The sequence below is a fragment of the Microtus oregoni genome, unplaced genomic scaffold (genome assembly GCF_018167655.1).
Source record: "Microtus oregoni isolate MIOR12 unplaced genomic scaffold, Mior012 000004F_ref0000308, whole genome shotgun sequence".
In the NCBI taxonomy this organism is placed as follows: domain Eukaryota; kingdom Metazoa; phylum Chordata; class Mammalia; order Rodentia; family Cricetidae; genus Microtus; species Microtus oregoni.
Genome location: NW_024543063.1, coordinates 47219969 through 47235378, shown reverse-complemented (window position 1 = coordinate 47235378; position 15410 = coordinate 47219969). Strand labels below are relative to the sequence as shown.

The 15410-nt window shown below is 48.7% G+C and overlaps 2 protein-coding genes across 6 annotated transcripts in view; one reads left to right on the top strand and one right to left on the bottom strand.

Annotated features, from left to right (window-relative positions):
• Smpd3 (sphingomyelin phosphodiesterase 3) overlaps positions 1-5032 on the top strand; it is an 83494-nt gene extending 78462 nt beyond the window's left edge. For both annotated transcript variants that reach the window (XM_041649648.1, XM_041649647.1), the window contains 3 exons: positions 143-206; positions 1784-1946; positions 2202-5032. In XM_041649648.1, coding sequence (XP_041505582.1) covers positions 143-206; positions 1784-1946; positions 2202-2303 — 329 coding nt within the window. In that variant the 3' untranslated portion in view covers positions 2304-5032. The remainder of the gene's footprint in view (positions 1-142; positions 207-1783; positions 1947-2201) is intronic.
• Positions 5033-5187: 155 nt separating this feature from the next.
• The window catches only part of Prmt7 (protein arginine methyltransferase 7), a 41314-nt gene continuing 31091 nt past the window's right edge, over positions 5188-15410 (bottom strand). For all 4 annotated transcript variants that reach the window (XM_041649642.1, XM_041649643.1, XM_041649646.1 and 1 more), the window contains exons 11-18: positions 14837-14920; positions 14348-14395; positions 13281-13370; positions 10521-10682; positions 9373-9447; positions 7136-7296; positions 6317-6413; positions 5188-6111 (exon numbers count right to left, since the gene is read on the bottom strand). In XM_041649642.1, the coding sequence (XP_041505576.1) occupies positions 5941-6111; positions 6317-6413; positions 7136-7296; positions 9373-9447; positions 10521-10682; positions 13281-13370; positions 14348-14395; positions 14837-14920 (888 nt within the window). In that variant the 3' untranslated portion in view covers positions 5188-5940. The remainder of the gene's footprint in view (positions 6112-6316; positions 6414-7135; positions 7297-9372; positions 9448-10520; positions 10683-13280; positions 13371-14347; positions 14396-14836; positions 14921-15410) is intronic.

Sequence of the window (15410 nt, the reverse complement as noted above, 5' to 3'; positions counted from 1 at the left end):
GGCTGGACTCCCCATGGGCTTCCTAAGAAGGGGATGTGCCCTTAGGCAGATGGAAGGACGCCCCAAAGTCCTGGTGTCTCCCTAATCCCACCCTGGAGGCCAGCTGGACCCTGCATCAGCCTCCACTCTCTTCTGTTCCCAGGTACCTTGCTGGACATAAACGGTCTCTATGATGAGGATGTGTGTACCCCTGACAATCTTCAAAAGTAAGTACCCGTACCACTGTGGGCTCACAGGGACTCGGGGTCCTAACAAGCTCCCAGGCCTTCAGGGGGCATAGAACCCTTACTGGGTTATAGAGACAGGGACTGGGCAGGTTCCAGCAGGAGCAGCTCACTCAAGCCCCTAAGGACTTTTGAGTATCTGGAAGCTCTTACACAGGAGAAAGGACGAATGGATGGAGGCTGTCACTATCTTCATACTCTAGAAATCTAAGAGGCTCATGGAGTCTGGAAGGACAAACCCTAAACTAGCAGTCAGGATCTAGACTCACACTGAAAACAGCTTTTGTTAAGTACAGTTCATATAGGAAAGAAGCCAGAATTTCCAGGATCAGGTCAAAGGTCAAGTCCTAGAGAGCTGCTGGGTCTGTGAAAGAGCAGGGAGCCCATGGCCTCTACCCACCAATCAGATAGAAGATGAGAGAACACAGGCTGATTGTCTTGACAGGCAGTTCTACCTAGGTCAGTTTCATCCTTGAAACAAGTGAGGCTTCCATAAAGGACACAGCAGAAAGGCCAATAGCAGAATGAATTTATAATTCACAGCCTGAGACTGCACAGAGCCACTGCCATGGCTCCTTGCAGCTAATTTGAGCCAATTAATTAGATTAGAGACTAAATTTGAAACATCATCCTATGCAGAGAAAATTATCTTTTCATGAGATGATGATTAAGAAACGACTATCAGTAACTCTCAGATCACTGATGCTGGAATTAATTATCAAAGCAAAAGACAGTAATGGATTATATCTTTGAGCAGTTAACAATGCTCTGAATGTCATTAGAGTATTTATCTCAAGGCTGATAAAAACCTGTAGAAAGCCATGTTTGCCAGCCTGGTCTCTCCAGTGTTAACCACCTGGAGGCCTGGTCAGTGTCTTCCATGCCAGCCCCTGGCCTGAGCCTGCTCTCGGTAATTGGGGAGGGGTGGCCTATAGGGTTCCTCAACTCTCCCAGGGTTCTCGGGCTCTCGGGCAAGGCTAGCAGGAACTGTGCTGGGCATGGAGACAACCCATGAGTCTCCTGGGATGACGATGAGAAATGGGACAACCGCACATTCCCCCAAGTCAGGGGCTATAGCAACCACTCATTTTACAAAGAAAATAGTGCTCAGAGGTTTGGTGACAAGCTGGGTCAACCATCAGCGAAAGGACAGACCCATAAAGTAACTGAGACCTCCAATGTAGTCCTTTCTTGGTTCCCTTAGCACCATCATCTTAGACAGTGATGGGGCTTCTAGGAAATAAGGTCTTTGAGGCTCAAACCGGCTCCTATTGGATCAAAAGTGAAGAAGGGACTAGGAGAAGAACACTCCCAACATGGCCACAGCCAGGGATGCCATGACCAGTACAGAGTACAGACAGCGGAGCAGGAACTAGTTAGCTCGAGGTGGAGACAACCTGTGGCAGAGGGCGGAGGGCCTAGGCCCTTTGTGGAGCCACAGACAGGAAGATCTTAAACCCAGGTTTGGTCTCCCCCTTTCCCTCTTATGTTGTGGAGAATATGGCTCTTTGGGTCAGGACCGGCATCAATCTTCACCTTGCTTCCTTTCTGCCTGACAGGGTCTTGGAGAGTGAGGAAGGCCGCAGGGAGTATCTGGCCTTCCCTACCAGCAAGAGCCCAGGGGCTGGGCAGAAGGGGCGGAAGGACCTGTTGAAGGGCAATGGCCGACGCATCGACTACATGCTGCATGCTGAGGAGGGGCTGTGCCCTGACTGGAAGGCTGTGAGTTTGAGGCTGGGCCCTGTAGCCCCCCGTACAGTTTCTGAACCCAACCCCCAGTCCCTGCTCCCTTAAAAGGAGAGCCAGCATTTTCACAGCCTGACACCCTCCTGATACCCTCTGTATCACCCTAGTCCAGTTGGCCCCACATCTGGAGCCTCCCACCCCAAGCTGTCATTTCATACTCCTAACACTCCGTTTTACAAACACCCTCTCTGGTCTAATCAGAATGTTTTCCACCCCTTTTTCTCAACCTAGGAGGTAGAAGAATTCAGTTTTATCACCCAGCTCTCTGGCCTGACCGACCACCTCCCTGTGGCTATGCGGCTGATGGTGTCTGCAGGGGAAGAGGAGGCATAGACCAGCCATGCCACTGGCATCTCAAGAAGTGGGGCCTCTGCCAGCCCTTCAAGCCACAGCCATGCTTGGGTTATGTCCCCTCCATTGTGCACCTAGTGCTGGGGGAAGGAGGGCAGGGGACAGGGAAGAGCCCGTCAGTCCCCTGGAAGCCTGGAAGCCAGGCTGCTCTGTGCCTCTGGGCCATCTCTAAGAACAGAGGACTCAGGCCAGTCTGGGAGCCCCTGGCTGCCCAACCAGTGCCATTCTTTCCAATCACAATTTTCTACAGATTACACAGCACAACATAGTTTGTAACCCGAGAGTTAGTATGAGGACCGGGTTTATGTACTCTTTGTATTTCTTCTCAAGCTTTGTCCAGGGTTCATTACTTTTGTCTGCTGCCAATGTTGTCTCGCATGCCTGCACCCTCGCACGCACGCTGCCCGCATGCCATGTGCCACACTGTAGCACCCAGACCCCTTGCTCGGGCCTCACCCAAGGCCAAACTCCAAACACAATCAGAAACAGCCAAAGAAGTACTTCCTGGGCCCAGCTGCCAGCTCTCCACCTCCAGCTTGGTGGGGATGTGAAGGCTGTCATTACCGGTCAGCCCAGGGTTCTTCCCAGGGTCTTGCATTCAAGGGCGATTACATTTTAAAAAGAAAACAGAAAATGTTGAAAACAAAATCACCCTTCACTTAGGGTCTGTAAGTCACTGGGTAGAACTGTGCTCTTCCCCAGCCCACACAGCAGGGTCCAGCTGGCTCTGGCCACCCCAGCAGCTCCTGTAGGGGACTGACATGGCTGCGGGGCCGTAACAGGAAATCCAAGAAGAGGGCATCACTTTTTTTACACAAAGGGAACTCAGAACATAAAGGGGGGAGGGTTGATTTTTGAAAACGACAGGTTTGTAGTTTCTTCTATTCAAGCCAACAAGTCTTCTTCTACAGGCCCTTTGGGCTCAACCTCTGCCTGAGGACTTCCCTCATCCATGTGTGGCTGAGCTCAGGAACCACTTGCCTGCCCCCAAGTTGGGCTGCAGCTCTGGCCTCTCAGGCCCACTCTCCCTCAATAGCTACTCTACTCAATGCCATGTCTAGGAGGGTACCCTGGATGAAGTGGCAGGAAGCCAAGATGTAGAGAATGGCTTCTTCATCAGTTAAGTTCGGGTGGCCAGCCACCAGCCACTGCTTATCAAGGTAGGAGTGATTCCAGATGCATCCAGAAGCCACTCTTGCCACTGTGTGAGCAGAGCCAGCCCCACGCTCAGCATAGCAAGGCTGCTAGAAGCCCACTGTTCTCCACCTGCTCCTGCTCAGGTGCCCTAGACAGCACTGACTGCCCACCTACCTTCAGGGACCAGAGGCTGATCCCTGGCTACAAAGGGAAGATACCTGTCTCAGGGTCCTGAGCTCCAATTTGAGGGACTGTTTCCGACAACCCCACTGGTCTCTTCAAAGTGCCCTATCTTGTATCCAGCCTGGCTCAAGGCCAATTCTGCCTGATGAGGATGGAGAAAGCATCAGGTCCCTGCTGTTGGGACCTCTACATGCTGGTGCCCTGAAGCTGTGCCTTGTCACCCATTAAGTAGCAAAAGGGATCAAGACGAGGGGCATATATCCAACAAGATACCAGGCCCTGTGCTGGGGGTGATCCTTCAGAGCACAGGCAGCTTGGCATTAGGGCGTGTATAGCTGGTGACATCCATTTGTCCAAATCTTTGGGCCTAGGGAGCCCCACCCCATGCTCCAGTGTCCAGGGGCAGGGCAGCCCTGCTGGGTTCTCTGCTGTGCCCCTCTTCTGCCTGGGCCTGGCCTTCCGGCAATCTGGGAAGGCCTCCTGGAATCAAAGGTCCCAGCCCTGGAAAGAACCAGGATTCTGCTCGTGCTGGGCACCACGGGCGGCCCAATCCCTACACCAATGGCACTGTGCACAGGAAAGTAGATGAGGCCGAGGCCAGGGTCCCTAAACCTGAGCCAGGGTAACATGTCTGGAGTCAGAGCCACATGCTTCTCTCCTTCCCAACTCCCAGGGCTGCCTTAGGCAAGTTGTACCGCCCTGTGCCTCCGTCATCTTGTTACAGACAGGTTCTGGAGTCCAGAGGAGGGACAGCCTGCCTTCCAGCTCCCCCACACATCACTCAGCACTGAGGCCATACCATCTGCCACACATTTCATTGTGGTTTGCCTATGGACTCAGGACTTGTGTACTGCCAGGCCTTTATAGTCCAACTTCTGGAAAAGAGGCATTGCCAGGATTCCAGATTCTGTGGCAGCGAAGGCCTAGACAGGGGCAATCACAGGGATCACTTGACTCCCAACTGCAGCTCTGCCTGCCTGGGACCCCTCAAGGGAAGCGCTAGGTAAGTGCGTTAGCTTAGGAAAGACCATTCATTCACCTTTATTTGTCCAAACCATCTGGAGTTTTAAGTATGAATATTAACCTTGATGCTTTTTAACTATTGTATTAACTTGCTCAGATTTAGAAATACTGTTTTAAAAGAAAAAGAAGAAAACTTTTTTAATTTCTGTATTGTATCCTCATGGGACATTAGGGGTTTTATATGGTAAGATACCTAAGGTTTTGGTAAAACATTATCAAATATATATCCAGACGACTCTTCCCTAGAAGAAAAACAATCTTTATGCCTGATTTAAAAAAAAAAAAAAAAGAGGTGGATTTTTCCTTTATGGTGCTGAAAGGAAGGATGGAGAATGAAGAGAAAATAAAACTGTGAGGCTCAAGGCTCATGTGCTGGTTCTGTACTGATGTGCACGACAAACTGGGGAGGGCCTACACACTTCCAGAGTTGATCCCAGCCTAGGGGCTTTGGGGAATGACTATGGGGACACAGCCCATGTCTGCCCTGAAATGCTAGGGATTTAGCCATCTAGGTTCCACCACTGGGTACCTCTCAAATCCTTTACAGAGAGGTCATTGGCAAGAGTAGAGTGAGGAGTGGCAGAGGTGGGACAGGGCTGTGGCCAACTGGGGAGCAAGGCCTTCAGATTAGAGGAGAAGGCGACTTTCCTAGTTTTCTTCCTACTGGTTTTCCACAGGAAACTGCTTGAGCCCTGTGAGCAGCAACCGATGTGTGGTCTCATGGCTTATCAGGCCACCTGCACATGTGCACTGAGGCCAGATACCCAAATGTGTATGAATGTCGCTTAGTAAAGCTACTTATTAGCAGGGGAGCCTAGTCCTCTCAACACAGGTCTTACCAGGATCAGGAAGCCCCCAAGGAACTCCCTAGAAGGCCATTCTCTAGCAGAGACCCGGAAATTCCTAGAAAACAGGCTAGGTAGGTTCCAGCTAAGTGGACAGTCCTACCTTAGTCCCAGTGAAGGTTGTTCCTTAGTTCTCCTTGAGGTAGGACAGAAAGCATTACTACAGCAGAGCTTTCTGAACTCTCAGAAGCACAGAACATTCTCCCTGGTCGATTCAGAACTCTTAAATCAGTCAACAGCCTATTCTGCTTGCCACACCTGATGCTGGGAGCCAGCAGCACTAAGATACAAAAATAAAAAAGGTCTCCTCTGTGCAGACGCCAAGTAGGTGCATGCAAGTGAATAAGTTCTTTGGCCTTCCTTCCCCATTGAGCCCCACACCACTCAGAGTCTGCAGCCTATTGGCCATTTAATTTCTCAACAAGGGAAGGTTAGTTCAAGGTGTCGGCAAGCCTAAACTCCATGGTGATGTCTCCAGTGAGGGGGTGAAACTCCACAGCATAGCTGACTGACTGAGGGCCATCCAGAGGAACTCTGGGATCCAGTGTGGTGCTGAAGAAGTACACAGCTTGCTTGCAGTGGGGGTTCCAGGAGCAGTACCCCTGCAGGATGAGTAGCAAAAGGATGGGAAGGGTCCTTGGCACCCAAGTCACCTTTCCAGCCCATGTAACTAACAGTGGGAAGTAACCTGGGCCACCTGGGAGTTACCTGACCTGAAGGGCACAGAACAGGGATACTCAGAGCACAAGGAGGAACAAGTAGCTCTAGGGTAGGCACATACTCTGGGCCTGGTGCCCACAGTGCTACCTTGTCTTCCAAAGGATTCATGAGGCCGGTGCTGACTGTGCTGTCTGGCGTCAGATGATATTCCATCCACAGGACAGCCCCATGGCTCTTCCCGGGTCTGTAGAGTACAGAGTCAAACAGTCACACAGACATGGATGAGTCTGATCAAACACATCTTTCTGTTTTTCTGAAACCTCTACCACTCCCCTCCCTCCCAGTCGGGAGTTTATGTACTCCTCAACCATGTTGGTAAAGCCTAGCAGAAAAGGTCAAGCCACAGCAGCCACAGCTCTCAACTCCCCACTCCCCACAGCCTGAGCATAGAAACCTCTGAGCACAGCTGCTCCCAGGGCTGACAATGAAGATTCCCTGGGCAGTGGCATTTGCCCTGACCTGGCTGCTTGTCCCTGGTGTAAAAAGCTCTCGGAGCTCTGGACATATGGCTCCCTTAGGGAGGAGGTAACACTCTACTGTGAAGGGAGCTGGAACTGGGTGGGGTCTCCCTCACCTTGCAGCAAGCAGCCCTCACCAATTCTGACCTGCTTTAACTCCCAAGAGAATTCAGGAGGGCCAGTGGATAACCATAGAAACCAAACTCATGTTAGTCTGCAGCTTGATACAACAAGGAGCGGCAGATAGGGAAGTAAGCAAGGCCCACTCCAGTTCTCCCTGACCAGCACATGTTCAAAGGCTGTGGACCCTCCATAATGGGATGGGGCGGGATGGGAGGACACTTCCTGGGCCAAGAGTATGACACCAAGCTGCTTGTCCTTCACAACTATGTCATCTCTAAGTCCCTCTACTGTCTTCACCCCACAACTCGCTGTAGCTTCTACTCACCTTCTCAGTTCCATGGAGCCCTCAGCACGCACAGGCTGCTGGGGGACGGGCTGCTGGAAATCAAAGGTCAGAATCTCCTGAGGCTCCGAGAGGCTGCGGCATGGGTACTCCCACAATGGATGGGGCTCTGCCTCCCTGCTCTCTCGAAAATCCAGGGAGTGCTAGAAGAGAAGAGAACAGATCTGTAGAGACGAACTGCAGCCAGCCAGGAGTACCCTCATTTCTGGGGCCTAGTCCTCCTGTGAAACTGCACTCATAGGGGCCAGCACATTGTCACCTACCACTGGGTACCTGGTAGTAACAACCAGCTTCTCGCTTCCCTGTCCATTCATTAGAAGGTCACTTCACTTCCCCAAGTCCCAGCTTCCCTTTTAAACAAGGATGACAATGCCCACTCTTGACATACTCTGAGAACCAAGTGTCTTTGGGGGGGGGGGGGGATAAAAGGGAGACATTCACTCACCTCTACTGATACTGCCCACCAAATGGCTCTAGCTGGTCTGTGCATGGCAACGCAGGCCCAAGCAAGGCAAACAGGGCTCTGGCAGGCTTTGCCCTTCCCCTATTCCCTCTGCCCTGCTAAACTATTAGATTACATTCCTAAAGCTAGTCACCAAGATCTAGCCCCTTATTTGGTCACTTCTTCCTCCTGAGGCTAATCACCAAGGTCCAGCTATCAAAGTACTGAAGTTCAGCAATCAAAAGTAGTCCTTCTCCGACTATCCCAATTAACATGCCCAATCAAAATTAACCAATTTATCCTAACATGAGGGCTTCCCTTTATAAACTGTCATTTGCCTATGGGCCATATCTGTCTCCTCTCTATCCAGAGGCAGTCCTTTGTCTCTCCAAGGCAAATAGGCCCCTTGTTTCTTTCCCCCTCCCCCTCATCCTCTATCTCCTGGCTTTGTTGCCCTTCTGGGACAAATAAATGTCCTTTGTGCTGAGCATTTGGTCTTTGTGATTCCGGTTCTTTCACCCGCTACCATGACACTACCCTGATGGGGTGCAGAAGCAAGGAAAATGGACAAGTAAATAAGCAAGCCCAGTGCCTGGGAAAAGCACTCGTGCCTATGTGACAACAGACTGTGTGGGCAGAAGCAGGATAGCGGAGCTATCTATGGATGACTCTAGGCAGGAAGCTGGAGGTCAAAAGGCTGGAAGGGGACACAGACAAGAGTCAAGCAGGAAAGACAAGCAGTGGCCACACCAGGAACCTCAAGAGGATGGGTATGGCCCTTGCACGCAGGAGGGTGGAGTCCTGTAAGATGTGCATTTTCTTGGACACTGTGTAGAGGAAGACTGAGGGGGGAGAGGTAGAAAGTCATATAGACCACAGTGTTTCTGACAAGGCTGGCAGGAGAAACCTGAACTGAAGACTCCCTGGGAACCTGAAGGGGAGGCAGAACTGGCAGGAAGGGTGCCGGATCTACGTGAGTAGAAGGGCTGAGCACTGGGGAGGCAGGAAAGACAAGGCCTGGTGACACCCAGCAGAGGTGTCTGCCTCTGTAAACTATCTTAGTCCTCTTTTCTTTGATAAGGTCTCTTTACACAACTCTGCCTCCTAACTAGTTCTTCCACTCCAGCAGACACTAGAGCACAGGGCTATGAATGCGGCTGGTACCATGCACTGATTCTCAGGTTAATGCTCATGGTGGGCCAAACACAATGGCAGCACTGGCCTCACCACCCAAAACAGAAGCTCTTTCTATACACTATTTATGTTGCCCCCATCAGACCTGCCAGAGGTTTATAGCTTTGAGGAAATGTAGGGGAGAAGAGGACTCAGAGCTGTATCCCACTATCTATGCTTTTAATGACCCTAGAGAGTGCACACCCAGGACTACACGATGCTAGGCAGGAATATTCTTAGATCCCGTGCCCTCCACCACAGGGGTTTTGGTTTGGGGTTTTGTTTTGAATTTTTATTTTATGTGTATGGGTGCTTTGTCTGCATGTATGCTTGATTACCATGGAGACTGGAAGAGAACATCATACTCCTTGGGACTAGAGTTACAGTTGATTGTGAGCCACCATGTGGGTGCTGGGAATCAAACACCAGTCCTCTGGAAGAACAACCAGTGCTCCTAACCAGTGAGCATCTCTCCAGCCCTTTGTTTTTGGTTTGTTTGTTTTGTTTTTTAATTTTTTTAAAAAAATTGAGGCAGTTCTACTAAGTATCCTGGACTGCTGAACTTGTAGCATTGCAGGCGGCAGGTCGAGCCAGTTCTGGTTACCTTAATCATATCATCCATGATGTGCACATCAAAGCCTTCACAGTCACCACAAGGGCTCCGGATCCGCCACAGGTCCTATGAAGGAAGAACAGTCCTGTGTTACATCTGGGCTACATGACTACGGGTTAAGAGGAGTGCTGGTCAAAATGACACAAAACTTTAATCCCAGTGCTTGGGAGGCAAAGGGAGGTGGATCACTGGGAATTTGAGGCTGCACAGTGAGTTCCAGGCCAAAACTGACTCAAAACAAACCAATAAGCAGAACCACAGGCAGGCAAAGCTTGCTGTTCTATATACCATAGACACAGGACACCACTGCCCACCCCTGGCCCAGGAAAAAGTGACAAAGACGCTGAAGAGCCAGAGTGGTTTGTGTGACAGACGGGTATAAGACTGTGTAAATGAAGAAGACAACCAAGCAGAACTATGAGGCTGAGGCTTCTGTAAGTAGTTCTCTAGGAGCCTGGGAACACTGCATAAAAGGACAGGAGAGGGCCCCAAAGCACTGTCTAGCCAGTCCATCTTCCATGCCCTGCTCCTTGGGCCTGGGAATAAGCAAACTTCTCTATAGCCACTCTTTAGTCATGAGAGTCACAATCCATATGGAAATTCCATCAGATAATTAACACAGAAATTAAGTGATAGAGCCACGAGGGTACCACAAATAGAGCCATTCTCATAAAAGGAATATCAAATATGATTCAGTCTTCATTTTAGGTTCAAAGCACTTCAAAATCCTTTCAATAAAAAAAATGCCTTTTCTAAAATGACTTGGTGACTGGCTCTGTTTTGATGAGAGAATTAAAATAAAGCTTTTCTATTTTTTCGTGCATAAAAAAGAGAAGTCCCCATCTCAGAATGCCCTAACAAATGCAGCCTCTGTTCTCCACAAGAGCACAGCTAGCTGCACAGCACGCTCCTGAAACACTTAATTTATGTTTTTAATTATTCTGATAAGCCGCAATTGTAAAATGACAACACACAGTCATTTCCATTTCATATGTCAAATTACTGCTTTATAAAAATGTAGCCTTCCTCTATTCCATCCTGCAGCCACTGATGTAGAAAAGAAAGGCCCATCACCAGGGCCCAAGCTGTTCAGTCTGCACCCACCGACTCTGAAGCTTCCCCACCCTCCTGTTGCCTACCCTGAACTCCACGACCATGGCGTGCAGTGAGGCAGCCTGGGGCATCACCACAGCTCCAGGCTCCAGGTACTGATCCACAGAGGTACGGACATACCAGAAGTATAGGTTGTGCCATGGCAGCAGGCTGGTGGTGAAGAAGGGTTCACCCAGGAGCAGAGAGACCTGGCAACCAAAACAGGAAGAAGTCAGGTATCAGGAGTGAGGCTCTCAGTGAAGGGCAGCTCAGCAATTTCACAGGAACATGCACCAGGTCATTCTCTCCTCATCACTCAGCCAACAGAAGAGCACGCCCCTGAAGACACAGAGGATTATGGAGTAGAAGAACAACACAAACAAGGGAGAGTGATCTTTATGGGAAAGAAGCGAGAAATAAGCGCACACAGGGGCTTCAGAAAGGGCTTGCAGAATAGACTCCTCCACTCACAGACCGAGCTGTTCCCCAGTGCACTGTCGGTACCAGATGAACAACATGTCACCTCACTGCACTAAACCAACGTGGACACAGGCACTGTGGTGCCTGGTGGACTACAGTTCAGCCGGCATTTGTGAATACACAAACAGCTAGACGACTAGGAGTCAGAGAAGCCAGACAAAGGGGCAGAGGCCCAGCATGGGTGTAAGTGAGAACAAGGCCTCGAGATTTGTCGGGAGAGGATGAGGCCAGGCCAGCAAGACTCCAAATGGCCAAATAGCTAAGCAGGTTCACCTTGCCCTGAAGGTAAGAGGGGCTCCTAACAGCTTTATCAAGGATTCAAAAGATACAAGACATGTATTTTAAAAAACCCTTCTGGGGGGCTGGGGTGATGGTTCAGGGGTTAAGAGTGTTGACTGCTCTTCCAGAGGACCCAGGTTCGATTCCAGACACCCACATGGCGGTTCACACCTGTCTGTAATGAAACTCCAGGATCCAACACCCTCCCATAGACATACACACAATACAGGCAAGACACCAATGTACACAAAATAAAAATAAGTATTAAAAAATAAAATAATAAAAAACCCTTCTGAGGACCACGAAGAACGTGTAGAACTCTGCAGGTGGAGATGAAGATTGGAGGTATTCTAAGGGAATGCCACAGCAGTCAGGCTGAAGTGTGTGTGGGAAACTGGGGCAGAGTCTGAGGAGACTCCCAGGACTCAGTGGATGGGAACCAGAGGACATGCAATGGTACAATGGAAGCCGGACCAGGGTTGGCCAGGAAACTTCCCCGTCCTTCACTTCTACCCCAGCATCGGGAACATCACACGGACGCCTTCTCTCACCATTTCATCATTTCTACCCAATAGGAACCTGGAGTCTCAAAAAGCCAAATAAATAAATAAATAAAATACATGAATAAATAAATCCTTTTTTTTTTCTTTTTTGAGACAAAGAGTTTCTCTGTAACTTTGGAACCTGTCCTGAAACTCACTCTGTAGACCAGGCTGGCCTCAAACTCACAGAGGTCCACTATCTCTGCTTCCTGAGTGCTGGGACTAAAGGTGTGTGCCACTACCACCCAGCTAAATAAATCTTTAAAACAAAAATGAGAGATGAAGAAGAGGAAGAGGAGGAGGAAAACATAACTGGTACTTGAATGTTCTAAGTAGCACTATTCTAAATAGCCAAGAAATATCAATAGCACAAATGTTCACCTACTGACATGGGAAGTGTGGTATATACATACAATGGAGTGTTGTTCAACAATAGGAAGAGATGAAGCATTGACTTAAGTTATAACATGGATGATCCTTGAAAATATTATGTTAAATGAAAAAAGTCAGTTACAAAGGATTATACATTGTATAAATTCATTTATATTTCTTGTCCAGAATAGGCAAACCCACAAAGACAGAAAGTAACCTACTCATGGTCTAGGGTTTTGTTGGTGGCACATAAGTGTAACCACCAACAAAAAGTATCTTTTAGGGTAATAAAAATGCCCTAAAGTTGACCTAGTGATGGTGGTATACTTTACAAATACACTAAGTCAACCAGCCATATACGTTAGATGAGTGCTTTGTATACTGTATGAATTCATCTCAAGCTGTCATTTTATAAAAGGCATGAGGGAAAATAGGCGAGAGGCTTGAACAGATATTCAAATATAACTTATAAACAGCTTATGAGTACATGAAAAGATGTTCAATATCATTAGCTATCATGAAAATACATATCAGAACCACAACGATATACCAACTGGCTACACTGAAAGGAGAGGAACCACAAAATGAGCCTCACATACTTTTGGAGAGGCACAACCAGCAACTACGGACAACAGTTCAGCAGCTTCTCAAGGAGCTAAACACAGCCAGCCATGGTGGCACATGCTTTTAATCCCAGCACTCAGGAGGCAGAGGTAGGCGGAGCTCTGTGAGATCAAGATCAACCTAGTCTATATAACAACCCTTTCTCAAAACAAAGAAAAGCCTGCAGAGAGCTGGTGCTTAGTAACCAGGTTCCTGGTGAGCAGCTCTGGGGGGTAAAAAGATCTGAGCAAAAAGAATCCTTCAAAGAGGACTTTACTGAAGAGGGAAAGGAGAGGTGGTACACCATGTTCCTTAACCTCAAATTATTCTGCTCTCATCTGAGAGGCACAGGAGCCCAGTGCCATGTTCACTGGGCCTTTATACAAACCCTCACCCACCCTCATATTGGTGAGGTCTCTGTTGGCCAAGCTGCAACAAGAACATCACATAACATTTAGCTAAGGCGACAGGGTGGAGATTAGGTTACACGGTATCACTCTGTCCCCACTCACATAAGCCCCAGTGGCTCACCTTCTTACCCTCCAGGTCTGCAGACGTTAGCAACTCAGGCCGTTTCTTGATGATACTAATTTTGTCTTCCAGGTGGTTAGCCTTGAAGATCTTCAAAAGAAAGAATATAAACATCTTTATGTTCACAAATTGTTTTGGACCTGGGGAAAACAATTACTGAGCAGAAGCTCCATGGCAGAGAGCCTGCTGGTGTGCTTGAGACCTAGATTCAATCTGCAGTATCATAAAAAGTTAAAACTAACACCTCTCAAAGTTACCTTCCCTGCTGAGTTTTCTGGCCAAATGGCTCTAGGATACCACTTCATCTGCTTGTGTAAACATCTCTTTGAGCACCTCCTACTGACCATGAAAGAGGTCGTGAACCAATGATATCTCATCATCCAGGACCTATTATAGGTCTCGCAGTTTTGGAAGAGTAAGTTATTCCCAGGAGCAAATCACTTAGTTCTACTTACACAAAGATGCTAATTTCTTATTCTTATGTATTGAAATGAGAAAAGGCTAAACTTCTTCAACTACAAAAACCAAAAGTAGAGTGCAAACATTTGCTTCTGATTGGACGCCAGAAGTCTGGCAAGGTGGTGCACAACTTTAATCACAGCACTTGGAAGAGAGAGACAGGTAGACCTCTGTGAGTTTGAGGCTAGCCTGGTTTACACAGGGAGTTACAGGCCAGCCAAGGCTACATAGTGAGACCCTGTCTCAAAACATACATAAATATCCTACTAATTTTTTTTTTTCAAGACAGGGTTTCTCTGTGGTTTTGGAGCCTGTCCTGGAACTAGCTCTTGTAGACCAGGCTGGTCTCGAATTCACAGAGATCTGCCTGCCTCTGCCTCCCGAGTGCTGGGATTAAAGGCATGCGCCACCACTGCCCGGCAAAAATCCTACTAATTAAACATCTGCCCCAAAGCCAAAAGGCAGCTCTCTGGGTAGCAGGTACAGCCAGGAAGCTGGGCTATTTCTACTAGTTCCTGGCTGTGTTCATACTGCAAAGTCACCCGTCCCAGACTCAAGAAGGCAGGGCCAACAGTCCCCTTAGGAATTCGGTAACAACTGTCACTTACCCTTTTCATCAGTCTGTAGGAAGCTACAGAACTCTCAACTGTAAACACCTGAAGAGAACACGAGAGACAAACTTAAAGAAGGTAGACACACCCAAGATGAAAACCTGTCAAGAAGACAGTGAAACAATGGCCCGGCCTTTCTGCCTCCCTGAGACAGCAGCTCTACTGGGAATTCACTCCGGAAAATGGCCAACTCAGAACCCTATGCTGCAGCTACCTGCCAGTGGTAGCCATTACTTGGTTCCTGACCACGAATGGAAACAGTAAAGTTCCTCAGCCCCCAAACCAAGGCCCTTCCACCAACAAAAGCTACATCTGCAAAGGGCTTTGAACACAGAAACTCATGCCTGAACTACACCAGGCCCTAAATCAAGAGTCAACTTTAAAAAAAAAAAAAAAGTGAAAAACAACAAAATAGAAAATACAATAAATCTTAAAATGAAAAGAGAAGAACAACCTTACAGAGATGACAAAAGCATATCCCAGTACCTGCTCTGCCCCGAGGTGATGGGCCAGCACAGAGAGCAGACTGCCATCACTGACACAAAGACAGATGGTACCTGGCATCAGCACCTGTGGGAAAAGAGCAGGATCAGCAGAGGTCACCTTAGTCCAGGGGCTTCCTCCTGACAAGCTACCAGACATGGTGCCCTTCTCCCAGCTGCACTCATAGGCTTCATTTTCCTGGTTTTTGTTTTTTCTTAATTTTATGCATATGGGTATTTTGCCTTCCTATGGATTTGTAATCCACTGAGGCCAGAAGGGGGCATCAAATTCCTTAGAACTGAGTACTAGGGACCAAACCCAGGTCCAAGGGAAGAGTAACAATGGCCCTTACCACTGAGCCGTTTCTCTCCAGATCCTTAAATTTCTGAATACAGCAATTCTCATCTTCCTTCCTGCCCCCACACTGCCATGCCTGCCTTCTCAGGCACACAGTAACCAGCCATGGCACTCACTCACTCTTCCCACCAGGGCCCACTGCTAGGAAAGACCCTCCACACTCTGCCAGAAGGCCCAGCTAAAGGCATACATGGTCCAGGAAGGTGCCCTCTAATCTATG